This window comes from Anas acuta, chromosome 10 (assembly GCF_963932015.1).
Source record: "Anas acuta chromosome 10, bAnaAcu1.1, whole genome shotgun sequence".
Classification (NCBI taxonomy): Eukaryota; Metazoa; Chordata; class Aves; order Anseriformes; family Anatidae; genus Anas; species Anas acuta.
The window spans coordinates 2,359,538-2,385,366 of NC_088988.1; the positions used below are offsets into that span (position 1 = coordinate 2,359,538).

Here is a 25,829-nt window from a genome sequence, read left to right on the forward strand (position 1 = left end):
AAATAGTGGGTTTAAAATCACAGCATCTGCGCACAGGGCTCCAGTCCAAAGGCCCCACCAGAGAAAGGAATGTGCGCTTTTTGCCAGATCTACTTTATAATTTTTTTTTTCCCCTTTTGATTATTTCTAATACAGATACATGCCTGGAAAGAATTTTTCCCCTTCGCTGAAACCTGGTAGCGCTGTGCCAGGGCTGAAGAAGAGTTCTGAACAGTGCTACTGCTACTGCAGCCACGGGGAAAAAAATTCTCCCTCCGCCCTTCTCCAGTACAGAGAGTTGGATGAGGGAAGCAGATGCATCAGACGAGCTGCAGTCTGTGCAGCGATAGTCTGAGGTTTTTCCTTTCATCTTTCGCTCAAGGGCTCTGGAACGTAGTCCTGGTTGTGCTCGGTGCCAAGCTAAGGATGACTGGGGAAGGCACAGAGTGGAAGTGACAGGCTCCCGAGGAACAGGGGGCAGGTTGGGCCAGCTGTCCTGCTCCCTGCACACCGCTGGCCTCGCAGAGCCCAAGGAGAAGAGGCTTTGGGATGGCTTGGAGGGGAGATGTTGGCTTCCTGGGGCTCTCGTGGCTGTGCAATGAGATTGGGCTGACCCTGGAGTGAAGCTGGGTTCAGTTTCTCCTGGTTCTGTGGTTTTGGGTGAGCCAGCACAGGTGGAGGTTGGTCATACAGCCTGGTGCAGGAGGTGCTGGTGGCCACCCTTAGGCTGCGTGACGGGAGGATGCTGGCCCGGCCTGAAAATTGAGGCTCAGTTGTCATTTCTGACAAAATGAGCCTGTAGCGCCGTAATTGGAACAGCCTGCGTGGGGACTGAATCCCACACAGCGTCCGCTCTCTCTGGAGCATTTGCAGCCGTTGGACTTGAGACAGAAATTAATTCTGGTGCATCTGCAGCCACTGCTCAGCAGAACAGACGAGACAAATGCAGCACTCCCTTGGAGCCGTGCAGCCAGCGACAGCCGCAAGATGTCTGGGCACGCTGGCCCAGCTCGTGCTGGTGTAACTGGAAGCCTTGGAAGCTGTCACGTGTTGATTCAGCAAATAAAACCTCTGATAAAAGGTAAAAGACTTCCATGGTGAAAAGCTAAGCAGGGAAACCTGATTATTACCACCATCCTAAGTGCCTACAGGGGAGACTCTGCCCTGGACTTAAATTTAAGCTATGATGCTTTGATACCAAGCTGTAATGGTACTTTGGTCTTCTGGACATTGACTGAAAGTCCACTGAAGCCTGTTGCTGGGTCAGATAGACAGGAGTTTTTCATATATTAGGACCAAAGGTACCTTAAGGAAGGAGGGAAGTATTCTGCAGGCGAGCATCAGTGAAATGACTTGCCTAAAATGATACCCAAGGGAAGGGCTGGGCCTAGAACTTGGTGGAAAGCGAGGAGCTGAGAAACTCCAGCAGTGTCTGTCATAGGAATAGTTATTCTTGTCTGATATGTGCAAAGAACAGCTTGTGCCTTTTTTTTTTTTTTTTTATAAATGTATGAACACCCAGATAAAATTCAATTATTCCTTTGGCATCCTTCAGAGCATTACATTTGCCCGCCTTGTTGTAAAGGGGTGAAGACGTAAACATTTACATAGCAAAGAGAGATCTCAATTTATTATATCTGGAAACAATTTTTTTCAGCTAAAAGAAGGCTGAAAGTTTTTTTTTTTTAATTTTTTTTTACCTTTTTGAGGAAACTATTCAGTAATTCCTTTTCTTTTGGGCCACGCGCATCCTGTAATTGCATTGTAAGTGACACAGTGAAATCAGATTTTTCTATCCCATTTACATGCACAGCTAGAAAGGAGAAAGGAGAACAGGGAGAGTGCCAGCTGGAATGCATTTCACTTCAGGAGCTGCACAGCAAAGGCTGCAGGAGAAGGTGAGTGGTTTCACGTCTAGCTATCAGGACATCCCAATAGGCGGTGGGTTTCAGTTAAGCCCTTCATCATCAATACAACATTATTTTTCCTCTCTCTTTCTGTCGCAGCCTCGAGTTACTTATTTTTTTTAGCAGCACCAAGGCTTTATAACTCAGCACAAGAGAACTAGCTGCAGCACCAGCTCGCTATTTCTGCAAGATCAGGCCCAGGAGGCTCACCGCTCGCAGCAGCCAGGGCTCGGGTGCAAGCGAAGCAGACGCCAGATGGGCTGGTGAGAAACCAACGTGCAGGGGGGCAGAGGGGCTTTGTTCCTCCCTTCTTGCCTCCCCCAAAGCCGTGGTGTCAAGCCAGCTTGTTCGCAGGGGTGTCCTGGCTGGAGGGTCCCCACGAGGGACGTGCAGCCCTCACATGGGGTCCTGCACTCAGCACAGGGCAGGAGGAGTGGCTGGTGGGCTGCTTCCTCCAGCCCCTCCGCTGCAGGAGCATAAAATCAGTGCCGCAGCCTACAAGAGGAGATAAACCTTCAGCTGTTCCCCTGCATCTGCCGGCGTGGACATAAAACAGCAGGGATGGACACTTTGCACAGATTTATACGGCACAGTGACGGACGTTTTAATGTGCCTTAGGTAGATATGCGTGAGTCCGGGGCTCAGAAGACAGGGAAATATGCTGAATTACCTCTCTCCCCGGGCTACTTCTCCAGAATATTTCTGGCCTTGGGCAAATGTGAAAAGCCCAGGACTAAGACAAATTGCTCGGCTCCCCATGATTAATAAAGGTGCTGTTATTTTTAAACACATGATGTGGGAGCCAATTAATATTAGTCTTCGGCTATCTCTCATGCTGAACAGGCCTCAGCTCGACCAAGGATTTATCCCAAGGAATAAAGAGATGAAAAATCTGAGTTGTGTTTGCTGTGTCTGCACATAACTGCTGGTACCTGGGCAAGAGCAGGAGTTGGCTACCAGTGTGAAAAAGCTGGACGTGAAATCCCCAGTACCTGTCCTTGATTGATAACGAGAGGCGTTGATAATTGATAATGAGACACATCTAAATATCATACCATGTTTGCATGTAGCTATTTAACCTGCTCCTGGCAGGACCATTGTGTCATGCAGTCAACCGAAATGCACAAAAAACCTTCTCCAGAGTCGTAATGAAGACCTGAGACCAAAATTACAGAACGCATTGCAGAGTTCCTGGCATTATTGGGTTCATCTCAGGCTCGCAGCAACCGTTCTAGAGTAAAAAAAAAAAAGTGACTGAGGACCCAAAAGGAAACGCCAAAAAAAAAAGTGATGAGGTACGAAGAGGATGGAGACTTATCGTGGAGTGACAGGAGGTACATCGGTGGCATCTGCCCTGTCCACCCATCGCCCTCTGCCTGCAAGGGGAAGGAAGAAAAACTGCGACAGGGAGGGAGAAAGACCATGTAAGGCAAAGAACTGAATTTAACTGGCACATGCTCTAATCCTTAGTTTATTTCTGGTTAAAAATATAGCAATCCAGTGCAGTGTAATAAGAAATCTGCTGAAAAGGTAGCAGAGAAACAGCTAAAACAGAAGCAAAGCAAAGCTGAGGCCGCGTTCAGGGCTGATCCCACAGCTCTGGGTGGGAAATGCCGGGCAGGGTCCCCCCCACATCCCACCCCGCTGTGCAGGGGCTGCGGACACCCGGGGGGAATTTGGTCCCCAACACGAAGGGAGCAGCTCGCCGAGCTCCCAGGCAGGGCGAGACGGCGCTCGTGGTGCCAGGGCACGGGAGAAAACCCTGCGGGAGGGTTGGGAAGGTGCCGGGACGCCGGCCGTAGGCGCTCCGGTGATTGGGACCAGAACAGCTCAGAACAGGGATACGGCATCTTTAATGAGTATGCATATTATCAGGGGGGAGACAGGGGAGGGGAGAAAATCAAGGCAGGCATATTACAAAGATGGTAGAAACGAACAAATTAAGTGACATAGAAAAAAAAAAAAAAAAGAAAAGAATACATCCTTAGAGGCTGCCATTGCCAATGACGTTTGTTTTTTTGTTTTTCTTTTTTTTTTCCTTTTTTTTTCTTTTTTTTTTTTTTTTTTTTTTTTTTTTTACAGGGACATGTTGGAAGCTGGAATATACATCCTGCATTACAAAGTGCAAAATACTACATGCTCAGAGCCCAAGCATGATGTCTGAAACAGTCCACAGCAAGATGTAAGAGACAAACCCACCACCCTCTCCCTCCTCTCTGGGACATGCTCCAGTGCTCCTCCCCAGATGCCTTTTGAAAAACTTTTTTTTTTTTTTTTATTTATTATTTTTAAATCTTAATTTCGCTTTGTTTTACGTTATACTAGGTGGGTCGGAATCGAGCCCCCTCTCCCCGCCAACCTGCTCCCTGGCACCTCTGTGCGTGGACGTGTTTTGGGATGGGATGCTGAGCGCGGAGCTGTGCTGCTCCTCGCGGGTCGGCGTGGGCTCGGGGTGGGGGGGGGATCTGGGCACAAATTCTGACCCAGGAAAAAGTGAACAGAAAGCAGCCTGGGGTGGTTTTCCAGCCCTGCCGTGAGGGGGAGCAGCCCGGGAGGAGGATTGAAGACAGGAGGGTGGTGGGGCCGCCGCTTGCACCTTCCCCCATTCCCCCCCTGCCCCATGGGGTTTTGCAGAACACCCCTCGCAGCTTGGTTTTAAAAACAAATAAAATGGGGCCGGGTGCCCTCCTCCCGTCCATCACATCCAGGCAGGGCTCGTGCCTTCCCCGCGCTCCTTCTCGCCTCCTTCTTCCACCGACTCTTCTCCATTCGTGACGGGAGGAGGGAAGAAAAGCACCGGCTGCCTGATTTTGCTTTTCTCTCCCATTTACTTTAATCGTTAAAGCTGTTGTGGATTTCCCTGGGACGCTCAGCCTGGAGCATCCCAGGACCCGTACAGACGTGACACGAAATCTCCCCACGGTCCCCTCGTCTAGTCTCCGTTTTGGGTTGGTTGCCGTTGTTACAAATATATTATTATCATTTTTTTTTTTTTTTTGGGGGGGGGTGAGGGGAAGGGAAATGAGGTTTTATTTTGTTGGGATTCCTTCTCATCCTTTCCAGTGTTGGGGGGGCAGAGTGTTGATAGCATTTTGCCATGCCACACAGCATAGTGTTATACAAGCAAAGAATTTTGGCTAAAATCCAAAAAACATTACCCAGGAAAAAAGGCAAACTGTGAGTGAGACTCGATCGTTTGTTGTTCTTCTGTGAAAAGACTTGGAAATCGTCGTAGGACAGTTCGAGTTATGATTTTTTTTTTCCCTTTTTTTTTGTTGTTGTTGTTTGGTTTTATGTTTTTGTGTTTTTTTGTTGTTTTTCCCCCATTCATACATGTAACTGTTATTTTTGCAAACAAGACAGTCTTGAGTTAGATGAAAAAGTTAATAAACAAAATGGCGACTCCGATATTTAGTAAGATCACCATGACTACCAGAATGGGAGCTGAGCCCTGCAAGAGAAAGAGAAGGAGACGAGTTAGGAGGTGCCCCGAAGGTCTGCCCACGGCCGGGGATGTGCACCCCATAACGCCTGACCCCAAAGCACCTGCAGGGCCTCGGGGCCACCTATTGGGGCAGACGCTGGTGCCACGCGTTAGCCAAAGTGGGGTGGGGGTCCCCATGTGAGCTCCGGACCCCCTGCCTGCCAGGCAGACCCCCGGACCTACACCCACCGCATTCATCCAGCTCGTGGAGGCCCCCATGTCGTGCACATGGGAAATCTGGCCTTAATTAATGGCCAAAATCGCTTGCTTAGCCGAGGTGGTCAAGGAAAAGAAAAAGTAATAATAATAATATGGGATTTGATGGTTCCTTGGGGATGGTTTGGAGGTGGCTCCAAGGGACCCTTTCCAATAAATGCGATTGATTGAGCAGGTAACCTGCTGATGGCAAAGGGCAGGCCACTGACCTAACACCAAACCTCCACTAAACCACATCGCCGAGCTCGTGATACCTTTCTGCCCTGGCATTATCTCACCCAACATTACCCAGTTCCCTGCGGGCTGCTTCCCTGAGCTCCCATTGCAGCTGATGGGGCTGTGCCGGACCCCCTGAGCACCCCAGGAGTGATGGAAACCACCACGCAGCGCCAGGATTGCAGCTTTCCACCCCGTCTTTATGCGGGGTGGCCAGAAAACACCCACCCTGCCCTAAAACATTTGCTGGCCTAAAGCGTCGACGTGGTTCGCGGCGGGGTGAGCGTGCAGGTAGGTGGCAGCTATTTTTTGGCACAGCTGGGATCCTCGGCTATTCCCCCTGCCATGGAGCTGTGCCAGCCTTAAACCAGTGCAATGGTGCTCAGCATCTCGCTCCTGCCCTGCGCCTCTTGTTTTTTGTATTTTTTTTGGGGTGGCAGGGTGGGTGATCTTTGCGAGCCAGTCCTTGCGCCAGCCTGCAGCGCTGCTGGAAATTAAAAAAAAATAATAAATAAATAAAAAGAAGGGATCCTTGCTGGCCGGGGCTGGTTTCTGCTCTGAGCAGGCTGATTCAGTTCGCATTTGGGAGTGGGTGGGAGCGCGGATGCTGGAGCTTGCTGGCAAGGCATATTTGTAGCTTAGCAACAGGGTCAGGGGAAGCCAACCCAACGCGGGGATTGCAGGGAGCTGCTCCTGGCAGCCAGGTATCCACGCCTGGCTGCTTCCAGCAAAAACCTCTCCGCCTGCACCACGCCAAGCCTTTCCAAGGCAGAAAGCACCCCCCTGCTGCCACTCCTCCCCTCCTCCCCAGCCCCAGGGCTGCCAAGCGCTGCGATGCGCTCTGTTATTTACTTTCGGGGGGGGGTTTAGCTTCATTTCAGAAGATTAGCGGGTTTTACGATTTTTGAGCCCGTGTTAATGCAATACCAGATTGCGAGCGATTATCGCTGTCATTGTTTCTGTTGGCAGGGCACCGCCGAGGCACACAAGGCGTTTGGTTCCTTGCACCTCGCAGCCAGGGGAGGACGGAGCTGCTCTCGTCCTTCCATCAGCCTCGGTCCGCTCGCAGCTTGATTTCCCCTGCCCAAGAGGCAGTGACCATTTCTGCCCTTGCCCTGCTCTGACTGTTAATGGTTTTGGTAACAACCAGCACGCAAACTTATCCACCAGCTGGCACGAGCCTGGGATGCTCTGGAGGTTGTAACAGGGCTGGATGCCCTCTAATTCCCTGGCGTTTGAGCTTTGCCCTCACAAACACGGACGCTTTGGGATGGACCTGCAGGCCTGACCAAGATCACAACCCTTCGGTACCTGTGGGTGGTGATGGGGTGGGATTTATACACCGATTTATACGCCGAAATTGTGCCCTCAGCCAGAAAAATAGGGGAGTCAACAAACAGAGCACCGTGCGCACGCTCACGGCAACTGGGTTCCCATGCAGCTGGTCACAGAAACAGCTTTGGGCCTCTGAAGCTTCTGGTTTAGATCCAGTTGCGAATCCTGCTGCACTTCTTGGTGCTTAGGTCTGGCTTATTTCTAACTCGTAAGGGCTCTGTGCCTTCACCTCTGCTCAGAGCAACACCCGCCCTTCTCCCCTTTGATGGCAAGGCTGTCCTGGGCCATGTCACCGGCTCCCAAGAAGCGACTCCTGCTCAGTGCCTGTGCAGAAGACAAATCCCTTCTGATTTTCTGCTTTGGCAGAGGGCTTCTGCTGAGCCCAGCCCTGCAAGAGGTCAGCGAGCTGCCTTTTCCTGGAGCTGCAGCCAGCGTTTTGGACCTCGCAGCCCTTACAATGCTATGCCACCTACGAGCCACCGACATACAGGAATTATAGAAATCGCCCTTGATTTGCAGCTTTGCATGTTGCTTTCATAGCTCAGGGGTGCTTTACCTCATCTTTGGCCTCCTTGAGCCATAGAGGAGCCCAGAGAAAACCCTGAGGCCAGCGGCATCGCAGGCTCTGTGCTGCTGGAGGTTGAGCTCATTTTCCCAACCTGAGGTTTGTGTGCCACGGACAGCAAGCAAAACTTTCTTTTTTTCCTCCTCCATTCATTGTTTTTGTTGAAGCTACAGCACCTTTTTTAGCCAGGAGCTGCTGGGGGCTGTTCAGCCAGCCCTGTGTGCCGTGCAGGAGCTGGAGCACAGCACCGAGATGCTGCCCATCTCCCATACAGAGCCTTCAGGGCCAGATCCTGCCTCCCCAGCCCACAGGTAGCATCCTCTCACCCAATTTTAGCTTCTAAACCTGAGATACCCAGGCTATGCTAACCCTTGAGGCCGTCTGTAGAGCGACATGAGACCAATTCCACCCAGCACGGCGACCAGCCTGGCTCGGGGAAAGGAAAATTAAACCCAGCTCGGGTGGGCTGGGATTTTGGTTTATTTTGTAATAAGCTCCCAGGGCTCCTCTGCAGGATGGGTGAGGTACACCAGAACCCACAAGGTGATGGGGTGCTTCTGGACAAATGGGGATAACCTCCGAGGACTCCGAGATTTTCTCCAAAGTTGAAAGACCTGGAAGACAGATCCATAGCCGTGGAGACACTAAAATGTGAATAAGCCCTCGTCACGGCACAGCAGGAGTAACGGAGCTCATCGCCGTGGAAGTAACGAGTGAGAAGCATCCCAGCGAAGCGGTGTGAGCTTTCCCAAGGTTTCCTTCAGCCTCTCGTTTCTGGCACGCTTTTCGCAGCTCCGACTGTGGCTGCAGCTGAGCACCACCACCTCTGCCCCACCGTTTGGTTTGTTTGTGTTTCTTTTCTTTTTTTTTTTTTCCTTTAACTGCTGTGTAGCAACTTGAGTCTTACTGGGAATACAGGGGACAGCTGGTTTACAAATAAAATTGTGGCATAATTAATTTAAGTATTAGCAATCCATTATTACCTGTTACTGCAGCTCTGCCTCTGCCATGGAAACCAGAGTGCGGGTTACCTAGGAATCCCTCTGGGATCTATTAAGTGTAATTACGAAGGACTGGGATCAGCAAAAAGTATCCAGGCATTGTTTTCCAGGCTCAGCACTACCAAAGTGCTGAAAACTCCGCAGCTCCACGACATTTGTGCTGAATTGTCACACGATTGCCAGGAACAGGCTGCTGCGGAGCGGTTAAGGAGCATTTCTCAAGAGAAGCAGAAGGGACTGGCCTCGCCTCCTCCGATGTGTTGCTCGGGGGTCGACGGTTTTAAGGTTTTGGTTTGCTTTTGGTCAAAAGCTGGCAATGGAGCCCAACTTTCTCAAAGCTAGCCGGCGGCGTGGGGCTGGGCTCAGAGCCCTAAAATGGATCCGGGATGACAAAATCGGTGAGGGGCACCCTGCTGCCACATCAGAGGGCTCCTGAGATTAAAGAAGAGGATGCTGTGGAGCTCAGCCCTGCATTTCTCTCTGAGCATTATTTCCCTTGTGTTGTTACGAGTAATGCCGCGATGTCTGCACATCAAGGAGAGCGGTTTCTGGTTATTATTTAAGAGGCAACGACCCCCAAATTCTTTGTGCACGTGGCAGCTCCTCCTGCACTTGCTGCGGTCCCTGTGCCGGTGCCCATCTCCGAGGGGTGACAGCGATCAGGTGGTGGCAGGGCTGATATTCCTCCTAATTCCCTTGTAATTAAGCTCGTTTTTGTGCGTGCTGGGCCACAGCCACTCGGGACCGGGTTGTGAACCTGTTGTGGGTTTATTTAGACGAGGTGAGAGAAACAAGGAAAACCCAGGCACAGCTGTGTTAGGAGACCTGGGGAAGGCTCCTGATGGGGAAATAAAGGAAAAAATCTGAAAGGGAAAGCCGGAGAGGACCACAGGGTTTAGTCCCAGGGATGCTAACCACAAAAGCACCCCCAGGCGCCTTTCCCAGGCTGGTCCACACGCAGACAGGACACGCACAGCATCCCGAAACAGGTGAATTTTGCACTCCAGAGCCTCTGGGCAGCTTATATTCCAGCCGAAATTCGGGGATGGGATGGGGGCGAGGGGTGGGGGTCCCTGCCCAGCCCTGCCTTTGCTGCGCTGCTGCGGTGCCGGGGCTGTGCCGGGGCTGGCTCTTGGCAGAGCGCGGCGCTGGCTGCAGATTGGCTGCCTCCTCCTTGCTTTCCCCAGCGACAGGGAAACCTGCTCAGAATCTCTGGGTGGAAAATACACCCAACACGCAGACAGCAGGAGAGAAGATGCTGCAGCTCCTCCCGAGCCCCTCTCCGCCATCCCCGGCTGGCGCAGGGGGGTCTCTGCCGCCCTTATCCCCGCAGACGGCTTGCAAACTTCATTGCCAACCCCAAATCCTCAGCTGTTTCCTCTGGTTCTTTGCAGCAAACAGCTGAGAACGCTGAGATTTTATCCGGCAGCATGTGACAATGGAAGAAAATGCCGGGGGTGGCTGGGATTTTGGGCTTTCTGGGTGTGATGAGACAGGGGGATTTTAAAGGGCCGAGTACGGAGCCTGCTCGTGTGCCCGGGGAGTTTTCCCAATGCCTTTAGGGAGACCACAGAGCATCCCTAGGAGTCTCCATCCGAATACCTGTGATTGCTCCTGAAACGAGGCCAGGCAGAGGAATCAGGCTCCGTGCGTGCCTGAGCGCTGCCCTTTCTCCCAGGCATGCTGGGGGCCTGTGTGCCCGAAACACTTCTGTTCCTTTTTGGGAACTGCAGATGTTCAGCACCTGCAGGAAAGGGGCGACAAGCTTTTTATCCCCAACCCTAAAAATACGACGTGCTTCATGTTGATGGATAAAAGGGCTGCTGGCATTTTAGAAAGCCTCTTTCCCCTTCCAGCCGCTCAACAATTCCTTTTTTCCCTTCCTGTTTTAGATCATCTCAAAGGCTCTAGGAGGCTGGGAAGTGTTCAGACACAGGCTTGAGCTTTTTGCCTCGTGGTTCCTTAAGGCCAGAAAGGACGGCGACGTTCACATGAGTCCCTTAATCCAACAACACTGACACTGGTCCGGGCACGTTGCTTTCCGATTTCGTCTGCCCAAGCGATGACAATTGATGCGAGTTTGTTCTGTGCGCACAGGGGTCAGCGCACACGGAGACACGGAAAGATCGGGTGCCCTCGAGTGTGGTTTTAAAGCGTTGGTGTGACCGCAGCGCCGGCTTGCTGACCCTGAAACCCCACCGTCCCCTGACAGGAGCACCAAGCAGCACTGAATTTCATCAGCGTTATTGAGCAGCAGCCTCAAGAAATGACGTTTGTAAGAGGAGCCTTCAGTTAGTGATGAGCGGCCCCCATGGAGAGGGGCTCTGGGAGCTTCTTTTTAAGGGAGTGGTGAGAAATGACCGAGAAGACCAAGTTCCTGGAGCTCATATGGCAACCCTTTCTGGAGTGGCGAGGAGCAGGGAGGAGAGGCTCCAGCATCCCTCCTGAGCGAGGCTTCGGGGAACACGGGGGGCCGTAGTTCTGCGAGAAAATATCCAGAACACCACCAGGAGCCCCCTGGGCGCAGTGGTTTTCGCAGGATGGAGCCTTCCCCTCCTCTTCCTCAGGGATGTCTGCGCTCCCTGGAGGTAGAGGTGCTGGGTGGAAGGTGCGGGGAGGTCACGGTGGTGTGCAGGAGGCTGGGACACGTCGGGTGGCACCTCCTGGTCCTCACCCTGCTGGTGCCACTGCCCCCTCCCCGCCCAGCCGCTGGAGCAGCCCCCCGCTAGCGCAGCGCAACTCTTGCTAGAACAAATTGTTGCTGGCATTGTAGGTTATTTAAATCCACATATTATCTCTTCCTCTGTATTACATTAGCTTCCTCCCAAACCTTCGCCATCTGTTCCACCCTCGGTTATGAATGTGAGAAAACTGAACATGCTGCTTCGCCGCTACAGCACTTAAAAGGATGATGTGCAGCCTAATGGCTTTTCTGGGCGCTTTTACACTCAGCCTGTGCCCGTTCGGTGGTGTCCGGCGCCTGCTGGACGTAGCCATCAAGGAGATGTCACATCAATGGCTATTTATCCAAAACTGCAGCTGGCTGATGTGCGCAGGGGTCCCTCGGAGCTCTGCTTTCTCTCCGCCCCACCAAGATGTGTCCTGTGGTGCGGGTCCACCAGCAGACACCCTGCGTGCAGCGCTTCGTAAATGCTGTGTGGGTGCTTGCGAGCCTGCGCCGAAGCTTGCAGGATGAATAGGAAGCCAGCAAGCTCCAGGGCTGCGTGTGGGGGTGATTTAGCCACAGCCACAGCAGGGAAATTGTGGCAGCTCGCTAGCTGAGCCCTTCCTGCATCCCGGCTGCATCCCCCTTTTTCTGCTTCTCCCCCCCTGGCTCCTGGAAATCTCCAGCGAGCCCTCACCTCTCCCAAAATGAGGAGCCCTGAGTGCTCCTGCCCCTGCTTCTGTGTTTCACAAAGGAAAGGAAGGCAGGCTGAGCCCAAGCCCTTTGCAACGTGCCCTGCTCCATGACCACGGTACCCTCCTCCAGGTGGCTCAGGTCCCCAGCACAAGGTGGTGACAAGGCCACGGCATCGGTCACACAGAGGTGGAGAGATGGGGAGATGCCGCAGGTTGACACAATGCCTGTCTGCCAGGGTTTGAGCAGCAATCTCATTATGGGGTCATGTAATTATGGGGTCGTGTCAAATTATGGGGTCGTGTCACAATACCAGGTAATGTCACAATACTGAGTCCTGTCACACTCTGGCCAGCGTGACACTCAGTTGCCAACACCCAGCCACAAGGAAGCATCACCAACCCCTCGCCTGCTCCCACCTTTCCCCCAGGTGAACGCCCCAAGCCCTCCACCCCAATCCCCCACTGATAAATGCTGTTCCCCCCAGGACATCCTGCGCAGGACACCCCAAATCTCCTCCCAGCACACACTTCTATGCACCACGGGAGGAGTGAGGGGAGGCTCGAGGTGTAGACGGGGGCATTTTGGGGCTCGGTTGTGCCGGCAGTGCCACCTCCCTCTCCGCTCAGCACCATTTTTCCCAGCCAGCTTTCCACGCACGGCTTTGCCTACTTACCGTACTGGATTTGAGCGCATCCCCATTGTCCTCTTCAGATTCTAGTGCAACAGGTAAGGATTTCTGTGGCGGGGAGAAGGTTAAGTCCCACCTTAGTAGCCGAGGCTCAGCTTTGTCCCCGAATCTCAGGTTTTCCAGTTTCTGCACCGTGGGCTCGGCGGAGGAAGCTGGCCTGAAATTCTCTTTGTTCTGGGACTTAGACCTCAGTCTCTGAACCCCGAAGCCCCGCTCTTCCCCGCGGTGGTCATCAGCCATGCTCCTGCAGGGTCCCCCTTTGCTATAGTGTCTTTTTTGGGTGTGAATCTCTTGCATATAAGAATCCATCCTCATGAGGGGCTTCATCTCCATCTCGTAATTGCTCATCTTCTCCTCGTCTAGCTCAAGCAGCTTGGAGCTCCCTGAGCTGTGGTTGTGGGACCTGTGGTGGGAAGTCCAAGAAACCGTGGCCGGGGAATCTGTCCACCTCTCTCTTTGCTTGTGGTTGGAGGCCGAGTGTTTGTGCCCTCCGCTCCGGCCTCTGTAGTCTTCGGGGACGGAGGCCGACCCCAGCTGGCCGCTGCGCAGCGCCCCGCTTCGCACGCCGCGCGTCCCGCCGACCTTCTCTTCGCCCCAGCTGTTGGGGCGCAGGTAGTCCCCCCCGCGCCCCTCCAGCAGCATCTGGATCTCCCCACCCCGCTCTTCGTCCACCGAGACCTGCCGGGAGAAGTGCGCGCTCTTGTTCCTGCAGGAGCCCAGCGGCGGCGTGGACGAGGGGCTGGCGGGGAAGCTCTGCAGCGGGCTGTCCTCGGGGGTCAGGTCGGACGGCGTCGTCCCTTTCCTGTAGAGCTCGGGGCTCTCTTGCTGCAGCGGCGTGCCGGTGGAGAGGACCTCGATGTCGTCGCTCGAGTTCTGGCGCTTGGGCCGCTGGCATTCGAGCCCTTTTTCAGGGAGTTGGGGGAAAAGAGAGAGAGAGAAGGGAAAGAGGATTATTTCTGTTCCGTGGGTGCCCGCCAGGTTTTTGGGGTCAAAGAGGGGGTCTGAGAGTGTTGGGTGGCAGGGGAACATTACACCAGACCCACTTACACCTGCAGAGTGGTTTGGTTTGGCTGCAGGCATTGCAAAGCCTCTGGAGAGGGGGAGATGGCTTTGCCTTCTTTTCAGCTTCACTATGCACTAGGGTTGTGCTTCTCACCCTTTTACACCCCCCTGGTTGCAATATCCATTTCCAGGCTCAACCACGCCTGCTCCTTTAGCACCCACAGTTTTCGCCTGGGATGCTTCCACATGGGCATTGGTGGCTCCTCCAGTTAAGGAAAGAAAAAAAAGCACATCAGCTACAGCAGGACTGCCAACACATGGGCAGCTTGTCCTTTTTGCCAGCACAGCCTTCCTGCCTCATGCAGCTGAGCAGGGCACAGATATATCCCCCCTTGCTGGGCACCGTGGAGCCCATCCTGGTCCCTGCAGGCTGTGCGCGTGGTGGTAAGAGCGAGGACAGGAGCAAAGCAGTGTGCTTGGGGTGACACGAGTCCAATAACACCATCAGCCCTTAGTGCACCTCACTGAATGTACCCCGACGCCTCTGAGCCCAGGGAACACCACGGGGCTGCTCCCTGGGGAACGGGAATTTAGGGATGGGGACTTGAAGAGAGGTTGAGTGTCTCCTGCTGGAGGTGGTCAATGAGTGGGGGGCGTATTGTTCTCTGGACAATTACAAAATCTGCATCGTATTAGTCCTTCGTGAGACATCACATTATTTTGAAGGGGTGCAAGCTACCACTGGTTAAGTCTCATTTCACCCTCTCAAGGCATAGCTGTTCCCAGCTAAAGCCATGCTAAATTATGTGAATAATTTGATAAATATATTAACCGCCTAATGCCCCTGAAATGCATCTAATTGCAATTGCTATGGCTAGACAAGAAATGAGTCTCAAAAAAGGGAAGAACTCAATTTCTCACCGTGGTTTAAAAATAAATGCTCTGAAGTGCCTGCTCTAATCTCTCCGCTTCTGCCGAGCAATTTTCTCTAGTGCATCTTCTTGGGGAGCCGCTGGGACGTGCTGGCAGCGAGGGGCTGGATGTCCCCATCGGGGCACTCACAGGGGAGGCGAACAAGGAGCAAGGCTGCCTGGAAATTTCCCGTCGAAGCAATTTCTGGATGGGAAGCAGGGGCTTCCAATGGCCGGCGAGGTGTTTTTGGATGATTTGCCACGGGAAATCCTGTCTGCGTTTTGGGACAGTGCTCAAATAGCTCGGCCCTTGTTTGTTCCCTGCGTGTCTGGATTTCCCAGGATTTATCTGGGGCCCCTGGGCAATCCCATTACCAGTGGGAAAATGCAGTGAAGGAGAAAGGTGGAGCTCAGCCCCGCTGTTTTCATGCAGAATAACTCTCTGGGAGCTTTCTGGGGAAAATACAGACGGGTGGGCTTGTGGCTGTCGTGGAGATGGTCCTGCTCCTGCCGTCTGATCTTCCCATTTGGCTCTCTGGAGGTGCAGGGCCTTGAAAGCTTCCCAGCAGCTCTGACCACCCCAAAGCCCCCCTCTGATGGCACAGCCACCCCCAGCCTGGCCCCACCTTTGCTCCCTCCCCTTGGCACCAACCCCAAATTCCCCTGGCTGCCCCAAAGCCCCGCTGTCCTCCAGCATCCTCACCCTGGAGACCTGCACTGGGGATCGCATTATTAAGCATCCTCTCATCCTAAATCTTCCCCATCCAGACCTGCAACGAGCTGTTTCTGCCTCTCCTTCTCTACCCTGTTAATCCCCTGGGGTTTGCAGCCCCAGACAGGGCTTGGGGCCAAGGGGTGGCAGCGCCAGGGGAGGTGCAGGCGGTTCCTTGCGGAGGAACACGACAGATGCAGGGTGCTGTCTTCCCGGCGTTCGACACCCGAGGATGTTCAACAATTATTCCGGGCTAAAATTAGTCAGGGAACACGTGATGTTCCTGGAAGAACCGCCGTGAGAGCGCTACGGAGGATGCGGAGCACCAAATCTGGATTTCCAGCAGGATGGAGGCAGCCGTGCCCGGCCACGGAGCCTTCAAAGCCGAGGACATGCCCCAGGTTTCCCCACATCTTGGATGGAAGTGTTTTTTTTTTTTTAATTTGCTCTGAGTGGAAGCTCCTTCCCCCCCTCTCACCCAGGTGTGACCCACGCAGCCAACGCGAGCCCCACCGCAAGCCGAGCCCCGCGTCCCCCGTCTAGCAGCTGGTAAAAAATGCATCACCTAAAAATATCTTCTTCAAGAGGTGATTTAAACCCAGCCGAGTCTCTCGGCAAAGAGGAAATGGAGATGAGGAATATCTCAGGGCCGAGGAAGCCCCAGGGACCGACCGTGCAGCCCAGCGAAAGAGCTCAAATCTCCAACCTACAAATCGGAGGTCTGCAGGGGGAGGAGTGCCGGGGGGTGTTTGCACTTTCTCCTGGCCAAACCAGGCTGTGCAGGGCTGGCAAAAGATGCCAGCATCCCTCGGCATCCCTCCTGCCCAGCCTCGGCCACGCTGCTCCTGCCGGGTCCAGCACCCAGCCGTGAGTCACCAGCAGCAGCCCCCAAGAGATGAAGCTGAATGAGCAACGTTCAGCTAATGAGCTGGAGAGGGGGCATAATGATAGATGCCTCCTAATGAGGGATCGGTGCAGGGAAAGTTTTGAATCAAACCATTCACATTTATTAATTACGATGTTAATTATTGCCGTGGGGACTTGGATCTCTCCTCTCCTACCCCTTGCAATGTGCAGCCTTGGTGGGGCAAATCCTCCCCGGGCTGCACATCCCCGGCTTGTCCTCCCCGAGCCTGTCCTGGCACCAAACCTCTCCTCTGGGCACCGGCTGCTCCTCTGCGGCTGGGAAAAGCCTCGTTCCTCGAGAAGAAAAGCTTTGAGCAAGCCAGAGGGAAATTTTGGAGGTGTCGGAGGGAAGGAAAAGGCTTTCAAACCTGGCTCTGTGCACGTGCGAGTGGATGAAAAGCCATCAGGCAAACCCTGAGTGTGAATTCCCCGGCACCTTTGTGTGTGTGCAGAAGGCTTGCACACCCAGGTGAAGGATTAGAGAGTGCACAATTACAAAACCCAGGCTTTCAGAAAAAAAGCACAAACCAGGCTCTGGAAGCCGTGGGGGTAAAACTGTGCCTGCCTTCAGGATCATTTGTATTTGCATTTTACTTTCAGAGCTCTTGGGTTGTTTTTTTTTTGTTTGTTTGTTTTTGTGCAACCATCAGAGCCTATACATTAAAAAAATGGGGCTGTTTGAGTGCAAAACGCCAAGATCCCTGCAACGCCATGACTGCACAGGGTGGATTGAAAGACCACCGAGACCCCTGCAAGCCAGACCGTGCCGGGCGCATTTTTGCCGGTTTTATCACAGAATTTATCATTATTTCCAAACCCTGATGCTGTGCAGGGCCGGCCGGCGTGGCATCGTGCACTGACCGTTTTCCCTGTGCTGGAAGGAAGGCGAAAACTCTTTGGCAGTGATCCTGGCGATGCGCGCTTCCTCCTGGGCTTTCTGCGCCGCCGTCACGGCCGCCTCCGCCTTGGCCCGGGAGTGGGAGGTCCTGCAAGGCAACGGAGAGACAGGGATGTGTGAGAGGGGGGCATGGCAGTGCCTGGGGGTTGCCCTGGTCCCCCCCCTGCAATCCCCACCAAAAAGGGTGATTTTGGTGGAGCTGCGCCCAGGGATGTCAGAGGTGTTGGCACGCGTGGTCCCGTTGGGTGCTCAGCTCTGAATAGGGATCGCAGAGATTTTTAGTGGGGTTTTGGTGCTGTGGTTGCAAAAAGGGCTGTGTTAGGTGCATGGTGAAGCCTTTGGGCTGCAAAACATCCACAAGCATCGCTGTGGGCTTTCTGTAGCCCAGCACAAGGAGCCTGCCAAGAAAACCATCCTCAGCCAAGCCTTAAACCAAACCTCTGCCTCCCTCCATGGTCTGAAGGTGAAGAAAGGGGTCAGAGCGAACACAGAGAAACCCAAAGGGCATCCAGCAAACCCCACAGGGCCGTGGTGGAGGAACTACCCCAGGGAGCAGGATTTCTTTGGGAGCAGGTGACGTTCCCTCTATAACGTGTCGCTCCCGTCAGCCTCGGGGCTTGAATTTCTCAATTTCCAGCCAGCGTTTTTTAACCCAAATGCTCACTTTTGGGTGAAAAGGACTGCCACCCCTGCCAGCACATATTGTGCGTAAAGCAAAGTGTTCAAATACAAGCAGGGATCTCCTCGCTGGGGGCGAGCGGCTGCCCCCTGCCCTCATCCATCCCCCCCAGACCCCCGGGTGCCCGTGTCCGATGGCTCCAATCACCCCCAGCCCCTCAGCACCGTTCCCGTGCTCATCCCCCAGAGCAGGTTTGTCCCTTCCCCTTCGCTCAGCTCTCGAGGCACTTTAAAAAACTGCCTGTTCCTACCCGCCCCGGTGCAGGCAGCGTTATAAATAGCTCAGCTGATTTCTTTTCCCTCCAAAAGCAGGCCCTCCATCTCCTTTAATCATTTTTTTTTTTTTTTTTTTTTGCGTTCTGCTGCTCTCTGAATTCCCTCTAATTTTTCGACATCTGCTCGGAGAGGAGTGCCATTTCTGACAGGCTCCTATAAATGGAAAATGGGGCCAGCAACGTGCCTCGCGCCGCACCGCGCCGCACAAGCCGGGGACGTGCACGTCTGTGCCCTGCCGCTTCTTCAAACCCGGGCACGATGCCATCAACCCCTGCCCCCAGAGCCCCCACTGGGGGCTTCCCAGTGGTCTGGCTGTTGGCTCCTGATGTTCCCCCACCCGTCTCTGCCTCCGTTTTCTCCCTGGTCTGGGAGCTGTTGGGGAAGGGCCCATCCCTCCCGTGCCGCAGCACGTTGGTACGGCAAGGCTGCCCGTCCCCGCTGGCCTGCTACGAAGGATTAATAACGTCTGGTGGTGTCTGGACCGAGCTCAGCAGGCAGGATTACACGCCGCCTCCCGAATCTCCTCCCTGGGGAGGCAGCTGGAGGCAGCGATCCGTCACTTCTTCCAGGCTGGGAGCAGACCTGGGGACAGGCGAGGCAGGAGGGCACGCTGGAAGAGCACACGGGGAGCATCCTCACCACGCTCCCCTCTCAATGGAAATCCTGGGGATTCCCATTTCTCCACCAAAATGGGCCAAAAAATCCATCCCTTTGGGGAAGCCGTATATCCATCTCCGGAAAACTCACTCTGGTGATTTCATCCCCATGGATCAGCCCAGGACGAGCAGCAGTTTGGGGGTCCGGCCCAGGCAGAGTTAAACCCAACCCCCTGAATTAAAACATCCCCGATCTGAGATGCTCTCAGTGCCCACAAAGCCGATACAACTTGGAGCACGGCGCAGAGGCGCAGGCAGGCTTAATTGTTTGTAATGCTCTCTAAGATGCTTGCAGGAGAGGCGCCGTTGGAGTGAAAAGCAGAATTATGATGATCTATACATTGCATAATAAAATACATAAGTATTCCCAAATAAATGCAAGTAATCCAGTTAGTGCTCGCATGACTTTGTCACATACTAAATTTAACAGCTGTCTCCTTTCTATATGCCTGCTGCTCATGGCGTGCACTAAATCTTAATTCCCCAGCTAATTGCCTGACTTTCTTTCGGTGTAAAGCGGGTCTTTCTCCACGGCACACAGAGAGCCCTGATCCACTCACGCTTCGCCGTCACAAACGAGGATTTCTGTGGGATTTTGGCCAAGTCTGAAACTGGACAGCGGGTCAGAGGGGCTAAATCCTAGAACACGGGGTCAAAATGAGGCTGAAGCTGTCCATTTTTTACCCAAGGTGTCTCCAATCCTGTAGGGAGCCCGCTGGACAAGTGTTGATGTCTGTGGGGACACGGTGCCCCTTGTGCCCCATTTTAGAGGTCTGAAAGTTGGGTTTCCTCCACCATCCATAGGGCAGCACCCAGCACCATGCACACAAAGGCAAAGGGACTTCTGAGGATGGCTACATCCCCTAAATCCCATTTCAGCACGCCAACCGACCCATACTGGAGGCATTTTGGTGAGAATGGGGTTGGGAAGAGCAAGAGGGGCGATGCTGGGGGTGGTTCGTAGCTACCAGACCCGCGGTGCCGTTCGGTCCACGGCTGGTTTGGGCAATTTTCCTTCGTCCTTTTGTGCCAAGCTGACTCACTGCGCCGCGAGGACGGCCGGGCGAGTGGTCAAACTGGCAGCAGGAACTGGCAGAAGGCAGGGGGAAACCGCAACCGCGGAGATTTCTGCAACCCTTTGCAGATCTCCTGCGATTCGGCCAGAAGCGACAGGGGAAGGGATAAGACCTGCGAGCGGCTCGTGATGCCAAGTTTATCAGCTCCGGCTAATCTATACGAGGCTGGAATAAAGCGATCTGAAAGGAAGGAGCTGGCTTTTCAGGAATGCCAGCCGGGCTTTGCATGCACAAAGGGATTTTGCTGCAAAACCCATGCCACGGTTTGTGGCCCCCAGCAGTTTCAGGAGGAAAACCCAGTAAAATCGAGACCAGGCGAGGCTCGAGTGGGGTCAGAGTGCTTTGGGAGGAGAACAAATGGTTAAAACGCTTAAAAAATTAGGCTGGAAATTAGAGTTTGTGGACCATCGGAAATATTTCTGGAATGGAGTCGGGTCTGGTGAAGTGGTAAAGGTGATGCCTGTAATTGCAGGGTAATGGTGACCCGGTGTCACAAGAAGGGTGAGCTGACAAGAGGCTCATCCTCCTTGCTCCTTTTTCTCATGTTCTTGATGAAAAACAGGCTTTTTTTTTCTGAGAAAAATAAGTAACAGACTTTTCGAGAAAATGTATGTCCTGGGCCAAAGGCAATTGAGTGCTGGAAGCAGGGGGAAATTTGCATTATTCATGGTTTAAATGTAAAAAAAAAAAAAAAAAGCATGATACAGGCAACATTTCTGGACAAGGAGGTCTGATTCCCAAAATCAGACAGCTCTTGCTGGGGGATTTCCATTCCGCAAGTGAAGGTGTCCCCTGCTCAGCGGGATTTGGGCTTGCCAGGGAATTACAAAATTGCTGCTCTCCTGCTCCTGCTTGCCGGGATCCTGCTGTGAGGATGGAGATCCCCAGCTCTCCCCTATCCCATACTGGGAGCTTCTGGAGACCTCCTCCAAGCCCCTTGGCCTTTTCCCCTTGTTTTGCATTTGCTTGGCTCAGGTGGAGGGGCGGCCAGCCCGAGCGAAGTGTCCAGCCCTTAGAAATGGAGGAAGGAAGCCGAAACCAAGCTCCCTCGGGACACAAAGCTCTGCAAGAAATTCCCCCGTGGCAGAAATCTCAATTTCACTGCGTGTGAGGGAGCTCGGCTCCCATCGGCGTCCCCTCCGCAGCCCCTCCGCTGCCTGGCTCTCCAGCACGGCTTTGTCGCAGCATCCGACGGTGCAGTGATCAGCTGAATGGAATGATTAATTAAAAGATGATTGAAACGGCTCCCGAAGCCTTCTTCTGTGCAGCTTTCTCTTTTAACGAGACCTCCCCGCGCAATGCAAAAAGGAGCAAACCCTGCCTTCTGTGTTTTTGGGGAAAAATAGCCTGCACATCCAGGCGCACGGAGATGGGCACCCAAATTATTATTGCTATGGGTAGCAGAAGCAAAGAAATGGGTTGAGTTTGGCTCTGGCACCCAGGGGTGGCAGGATAACCCAGATCCTGCACCCATCACTGCAAATCCCCTCGCATGCCCTCTTTGGTGACGTGCCAGGGGTCCCGGTCCTTGCTGGGGACACACTCTGGGGACCCTGCAGAGCAGCACCGCTCACCTGTCAGCATCCTCGGTGAGGATGGAGTTAAGCACCCGCTGAGCTCATCCCAGGACACAACAAACAGCCTCGAGTTCTCCTAAGGGGCCGGGCTGGCTCCATTGAATTCACTTTGTCTCTCAGGTCAATATGTAATCAGGCTTTTTTTTTTTTTTTTTCCCCTCTAAATGCATCTTTATCTTCCTCCAGGAGGCATGTTTTCTCCCTCCGTTACAGAGGGTCATGTATTTTTCAAATGGCAAAATCCAATTAACACACGCTAGCCGCAAGAAAAGACTTCAGGAAAAAATTCAGTGAGAGCATTCCTCCGGGCATTGAAGTCTCGGGGCTTTGCTTGCCCCTCTGGCCCCGGTGACCAGCTGTGTTTGGCACTCGGTGGCCGTGGTGGCCACAATGGGGCCGGCCACCCATGTGAAAAACCAGGCTCGTGTGAGCACAATGCACGCAGCTGCGTTGGCTTGGCCGGGGTTATTTTGCACTCCCACCAACACAGCTGGGAGCAGGATCTGGCCCTAATTGCAGCAAGCCGAGATGCACCGAGGGACATAAAGCAAAAGTCCTCGAGTGATCGATGCTGGTAAGCAAACCCCAGAGCTGGGGGGAAGAGGGCGAGCGCTGGTGCGAGCCCCTGCCATGGCCACCCCATAGCACCCCCTGCGTGGGATCCACGGCTGCGACCAGCCCCGGGGCTGTCTCCAGCCCTGAGGTTTGGCTGCTTTTCCTGCTCTCCTCGGTGGGACAAACCGGGCCTGAATTATTAATAGCTGCTGCAGACTGTCTGGCTTCTACCTCTGCGGGAGCAGCGCTGATTTAGGGCAGAGCGCGGCCGCGCGATGCTGCTGGGGAGGGCTGCAGAGCCCGTCCTGCATGCCTCTGCCCCTGGGCTTGGGCTCAGCATCCTTCAACAGGCATGCCAGCCCGCAGCCAGCACCCTTCTGGCCCCAAAAGGCCGGCTCGATACCAGTGGTAGCTGCCACCCAGGGCTGGGCTCTGTCTAGACGCTTCCTTGGGGGAGTTGGGAGATGGCAGCAATTAACAACCTGTTTGTTATTTTCCCTATCTGCCGTTTATTGCCCTGATAAAACCCACTCTCAATTCCAGCTTGACTCTTTTCACGGCTCTCCTGGCTTGGTTGTTATTGCGCTAGGCTTGCCTTGAGTGATTTGTGAAGGCAGTAATACAGTGCCGGCACTCAGGGGGTGGAATATTAGACACACCAATTAGCTATCTGTGCATAAATCCCCATTTACCTGCTTATCGCCAGCATATTTCCCTTGCCCGCTTCCTCCGTCTGCTTTTCCCTTTCCCACCCCTCCCCTCTTGCTGGAATCCCTAATCAAGAGGCAGAAAGCAGCTAATGTGACCTCTGACATGACGTAATGCAGCCAAAAACGTCTGCTCTGTGCAGCCAGACAGCGAGCAGGTGCCGTGCATAGCAAGGAGAGCGCCTGGCTGCCCTGCTCCGCGGCCAGACAGCCTGGATCCAGCCCCAGGATGGAGATTTGGGGGATTTGGGGTGAGGGAGCGAAGTGTTCCAGCCTGAGGGCTCTGAAAAGCTGCCCCGAAATCACATTTCAAGCGAAAAGTTCCAAAAAAATAAATTTGAGCTGCTGAAGCCTGAAAAAATACTCAATGCAGCTGTTTGATGTTGCCCAAGAAATACAGCCCGATGTGGGAAATACCTTGGTCAAAAGCCCAGATCCGATCCTCCCTGTGGTTTGACACAGGGGATGTAGCGCCGCGTGGGGAAGCCGTTCCCACCCAGCATCGTGGGGAGCCCGTGCCCCGGTTTGGGGCTCTCCCAAATTCATGGGAATGGGGATGGGGCCAGCTCCCATTTAGCCTCTCGCTCCAGGCTCCTGTGCCAGCTCTCTTCTACCTTTGTGGTTTTGGAGCTTACAAATGGAGAGCGAATTCACCGAGGCATCATTTGCCCATGTAGCGCCTGGGACCCTGAGCTGGGTCCTCCCCGGTGGGGGACGAGAGCCCCTGAAGGCTGTAACGCCACCATCCTCTTGTGCTCTCCTTGCCATCCTCCCAAATCCACCATGGGGATGCTTGTATTTATATTTTTATCCCTATCATTGCTAAACAAAATTACCCAGCACAACCAAACTGACCTAAAGGGGCTGGTGGACGATTTTGGTACCCAAAGGCAAATGTGCCACCGCTGGCCAGGACATTCTCCAGCATCCCCCTGGTGATGGGGTGTGCAGAGCCAGGCAGACCCAGGGATCTCCCTCCCCGTGGCTCTCCTTCCTTTTCACCTTTTGCCCCCTGGCAAGGGCAAAGCTGCTGGGTCTTTCACACCGGAGCCGGTGCACAAGCTGCCGCGAGACGTTATTTACAGCTCGTGAGATAATTAACATCTGGAGAGGGAGGCTCATCTCCTGCCATCTGTCACTTGTAATGAAGCTCAGGATGCGGGTGAGTGATGCCAGGCAGCACCTGCCCGTCCCGGTGCTTCGGTCCCTGCCACGGAGCCGTGTGCTGGAGCTGGGCTTTGCCTCGCAGGACGGACAGCAGCAACGATGACCACGGTCCCACCGCTGCCCCAGTCCAACCGAGCAATGGAGAGAACAAACTCCGGCTCTGAGGATGGATTTTCCCATTTTCCCATAAATTGGGAACAGATGAGGTACTGCAGCGATGCTGGGAGCTTGGTTAGCTTCTGGAAAGTGATGGTTGGTGATGCAAAAGCTGCAGGAACCCACTTGGAGTGGAGTGTGGGAAGAGTTAGCTCCAAGGGAAGGAAAGGAATGGGCAGGGAGATGCTTCCTTCTTTCCAGCTGCTGTGGTTTGGATGGGGCAGGTTTCCATGTTTTTGCTGGATAATTGTCATGTACATAATGGAAAAGGCGACTGCCCATTTGGAGAGTGCGAGAGGAAATGGGAAACGCTGACGTCCCTCCCCGTCCCCTGCGCTCGCAGGGTGCCAGCAGACAGCCCTCCTCGCGTGCATCCCAAAGGCACGAACACGCCACAAACGCTCCGGGCAAAAAATAGCGCATTACAAACGATCCTGCCACTTCCAGGCAGGAGGCAAAACAGTTTGGAAGAAATCTCTAACAACCTTTGGGGAAAAAAAAAAAAAAAAAAAAGAAAAAGAAAATTAAAAAAAAAAAGGAGAAGAAGAAAAAGCCCAAGAAAAAGCAAACGAAGGCACAAAATCTCCAAGGAACCTGGGCAGAGCTGGATGCTCTGCACACTGCAGATCTATACCGCCTGTGCTAAGAGCAAAAACGGAACGGCAGAAAAGCCCTCCATCAATGCCGCATGCGGGTGGAGATTTTTAAATGCACAACAGGCCAAGTTACAGCTCCCACAGCAGCCGTAACTCAGCCTGCTTGGACACGTGGAGCCCTCGGTTTGGCTGTACACGCTGCTGCCCGGGATGGCTCCGGGCTGCATCCTGCGTCCCCATCGCATCGCCCTGTCTGACGCTATCCATCCACCTGGATTTACCGAGGGGAGGAGGGGAAGGGAGTGATGGGGATCACCCCCAGCCACTAATTTGGGCCGAGCTTCTTGGGATGGGTGGATGCTGGTGGGCAAAGCCTGGTTTGTGAGACCTGGAGGATGCCTTTGCTTGGCAGGGCCAAGCTTGCTCCCCGTGCTGCAGGACCAAAGCTGGAGGGTTTGGTGAGCCATCAGCATCCAAAGCCATCGGGCTCCCCAAAACAGCCCGTTCCTCCCAAATTTCCACACCGACCTCCTCAGCTGGGATGGCGTGGGGTGGAAATGTCAATGCCAGGGGTGCCAAACAGCAGAGAGAAACTCAACCAGGGTGAAGGGAGCCGGGGAGCCTCCTCTTGGCACTGCCTGGCCCTTTGGGAAGTGGAGGGATCTCTCCCTACAGCTGAGGGAGAACCACTTGGAATAAGAGAATTTGGGGAATTCCCCCAAAAACCTCCAGGTGAAGATTACAGGCAAGCAGGGCAGATCCACCAGTTTAATTTCAGTTTCATTTCGATGTCTAAAAAAGAATGAGTCAACCCGAATCCTGAAGCAAAACAACAGAACCACAGGGAAAAGTCTTTTTTCTTTCCCTAACCCTTCACCCCTTTCGTGTTTTGGCTGCAACGTTCTGGCAGTTTCACAAGTTTTGGTCACCTCAAGCAAAACAGACGTTTGGCAAACGAACTTCCCAGGCATTTTTTTTTTACTTTATTTTTTTTTTCCTGCTTTGGGAGCCACAGAAGCCTGAATGAGGAAGGGTAACTGATGGAGACGGGTGATCCGTGGCGTGCCGCTGGCCACACACACCTTTAACCAGCCAACACTCACCAGCACCACCACCATCCCCATTTCAGAACAAACTGGAAAAAAAATAAAACTAGTCCAAAGCCAGAAAGGGACTTGTTTAACTGAGCTTAGTATTTTAGTTC

At 53.6% G+C, this 25,829-nt stretch overlaps 1 protein-coding gene across 1 annotated transcript in view; it reads right to left on the bottom strand.

Moving 5' to 3' along the window:
* Positions 1 to 3,895: 3,895 nt before the first annotated feature.
* The window catches only part of JPH3 (junctophilin 3), a 45,188-nt gene continuing 23,254 nt past the window's right edge, over positions 3,896 to 25,829 (bottom strand). Inside the window, exons 3-5 of the mRNA XM_068693279.1 lie at positions 17,145 to 17,269; positions 12,738 to 13,654; positions 3,896 to 5,337 (exon numbers count right to left, since the gene is read on the bottom strand). Coding sequence (XP_068549380.1) covers positions 5,257 to 5,337; positions 12,738 to 13,654; positions 17,145 to 17,269 — 1,123 coding nt within the window. The 3' untranslated portion in view covers positions 3,896 to 5,256. The remainder of the gene's footprint in view (positions 5,338 to 12,737; positions 13,655 to 17,144; positions 17,270 to 25,829) is intronic.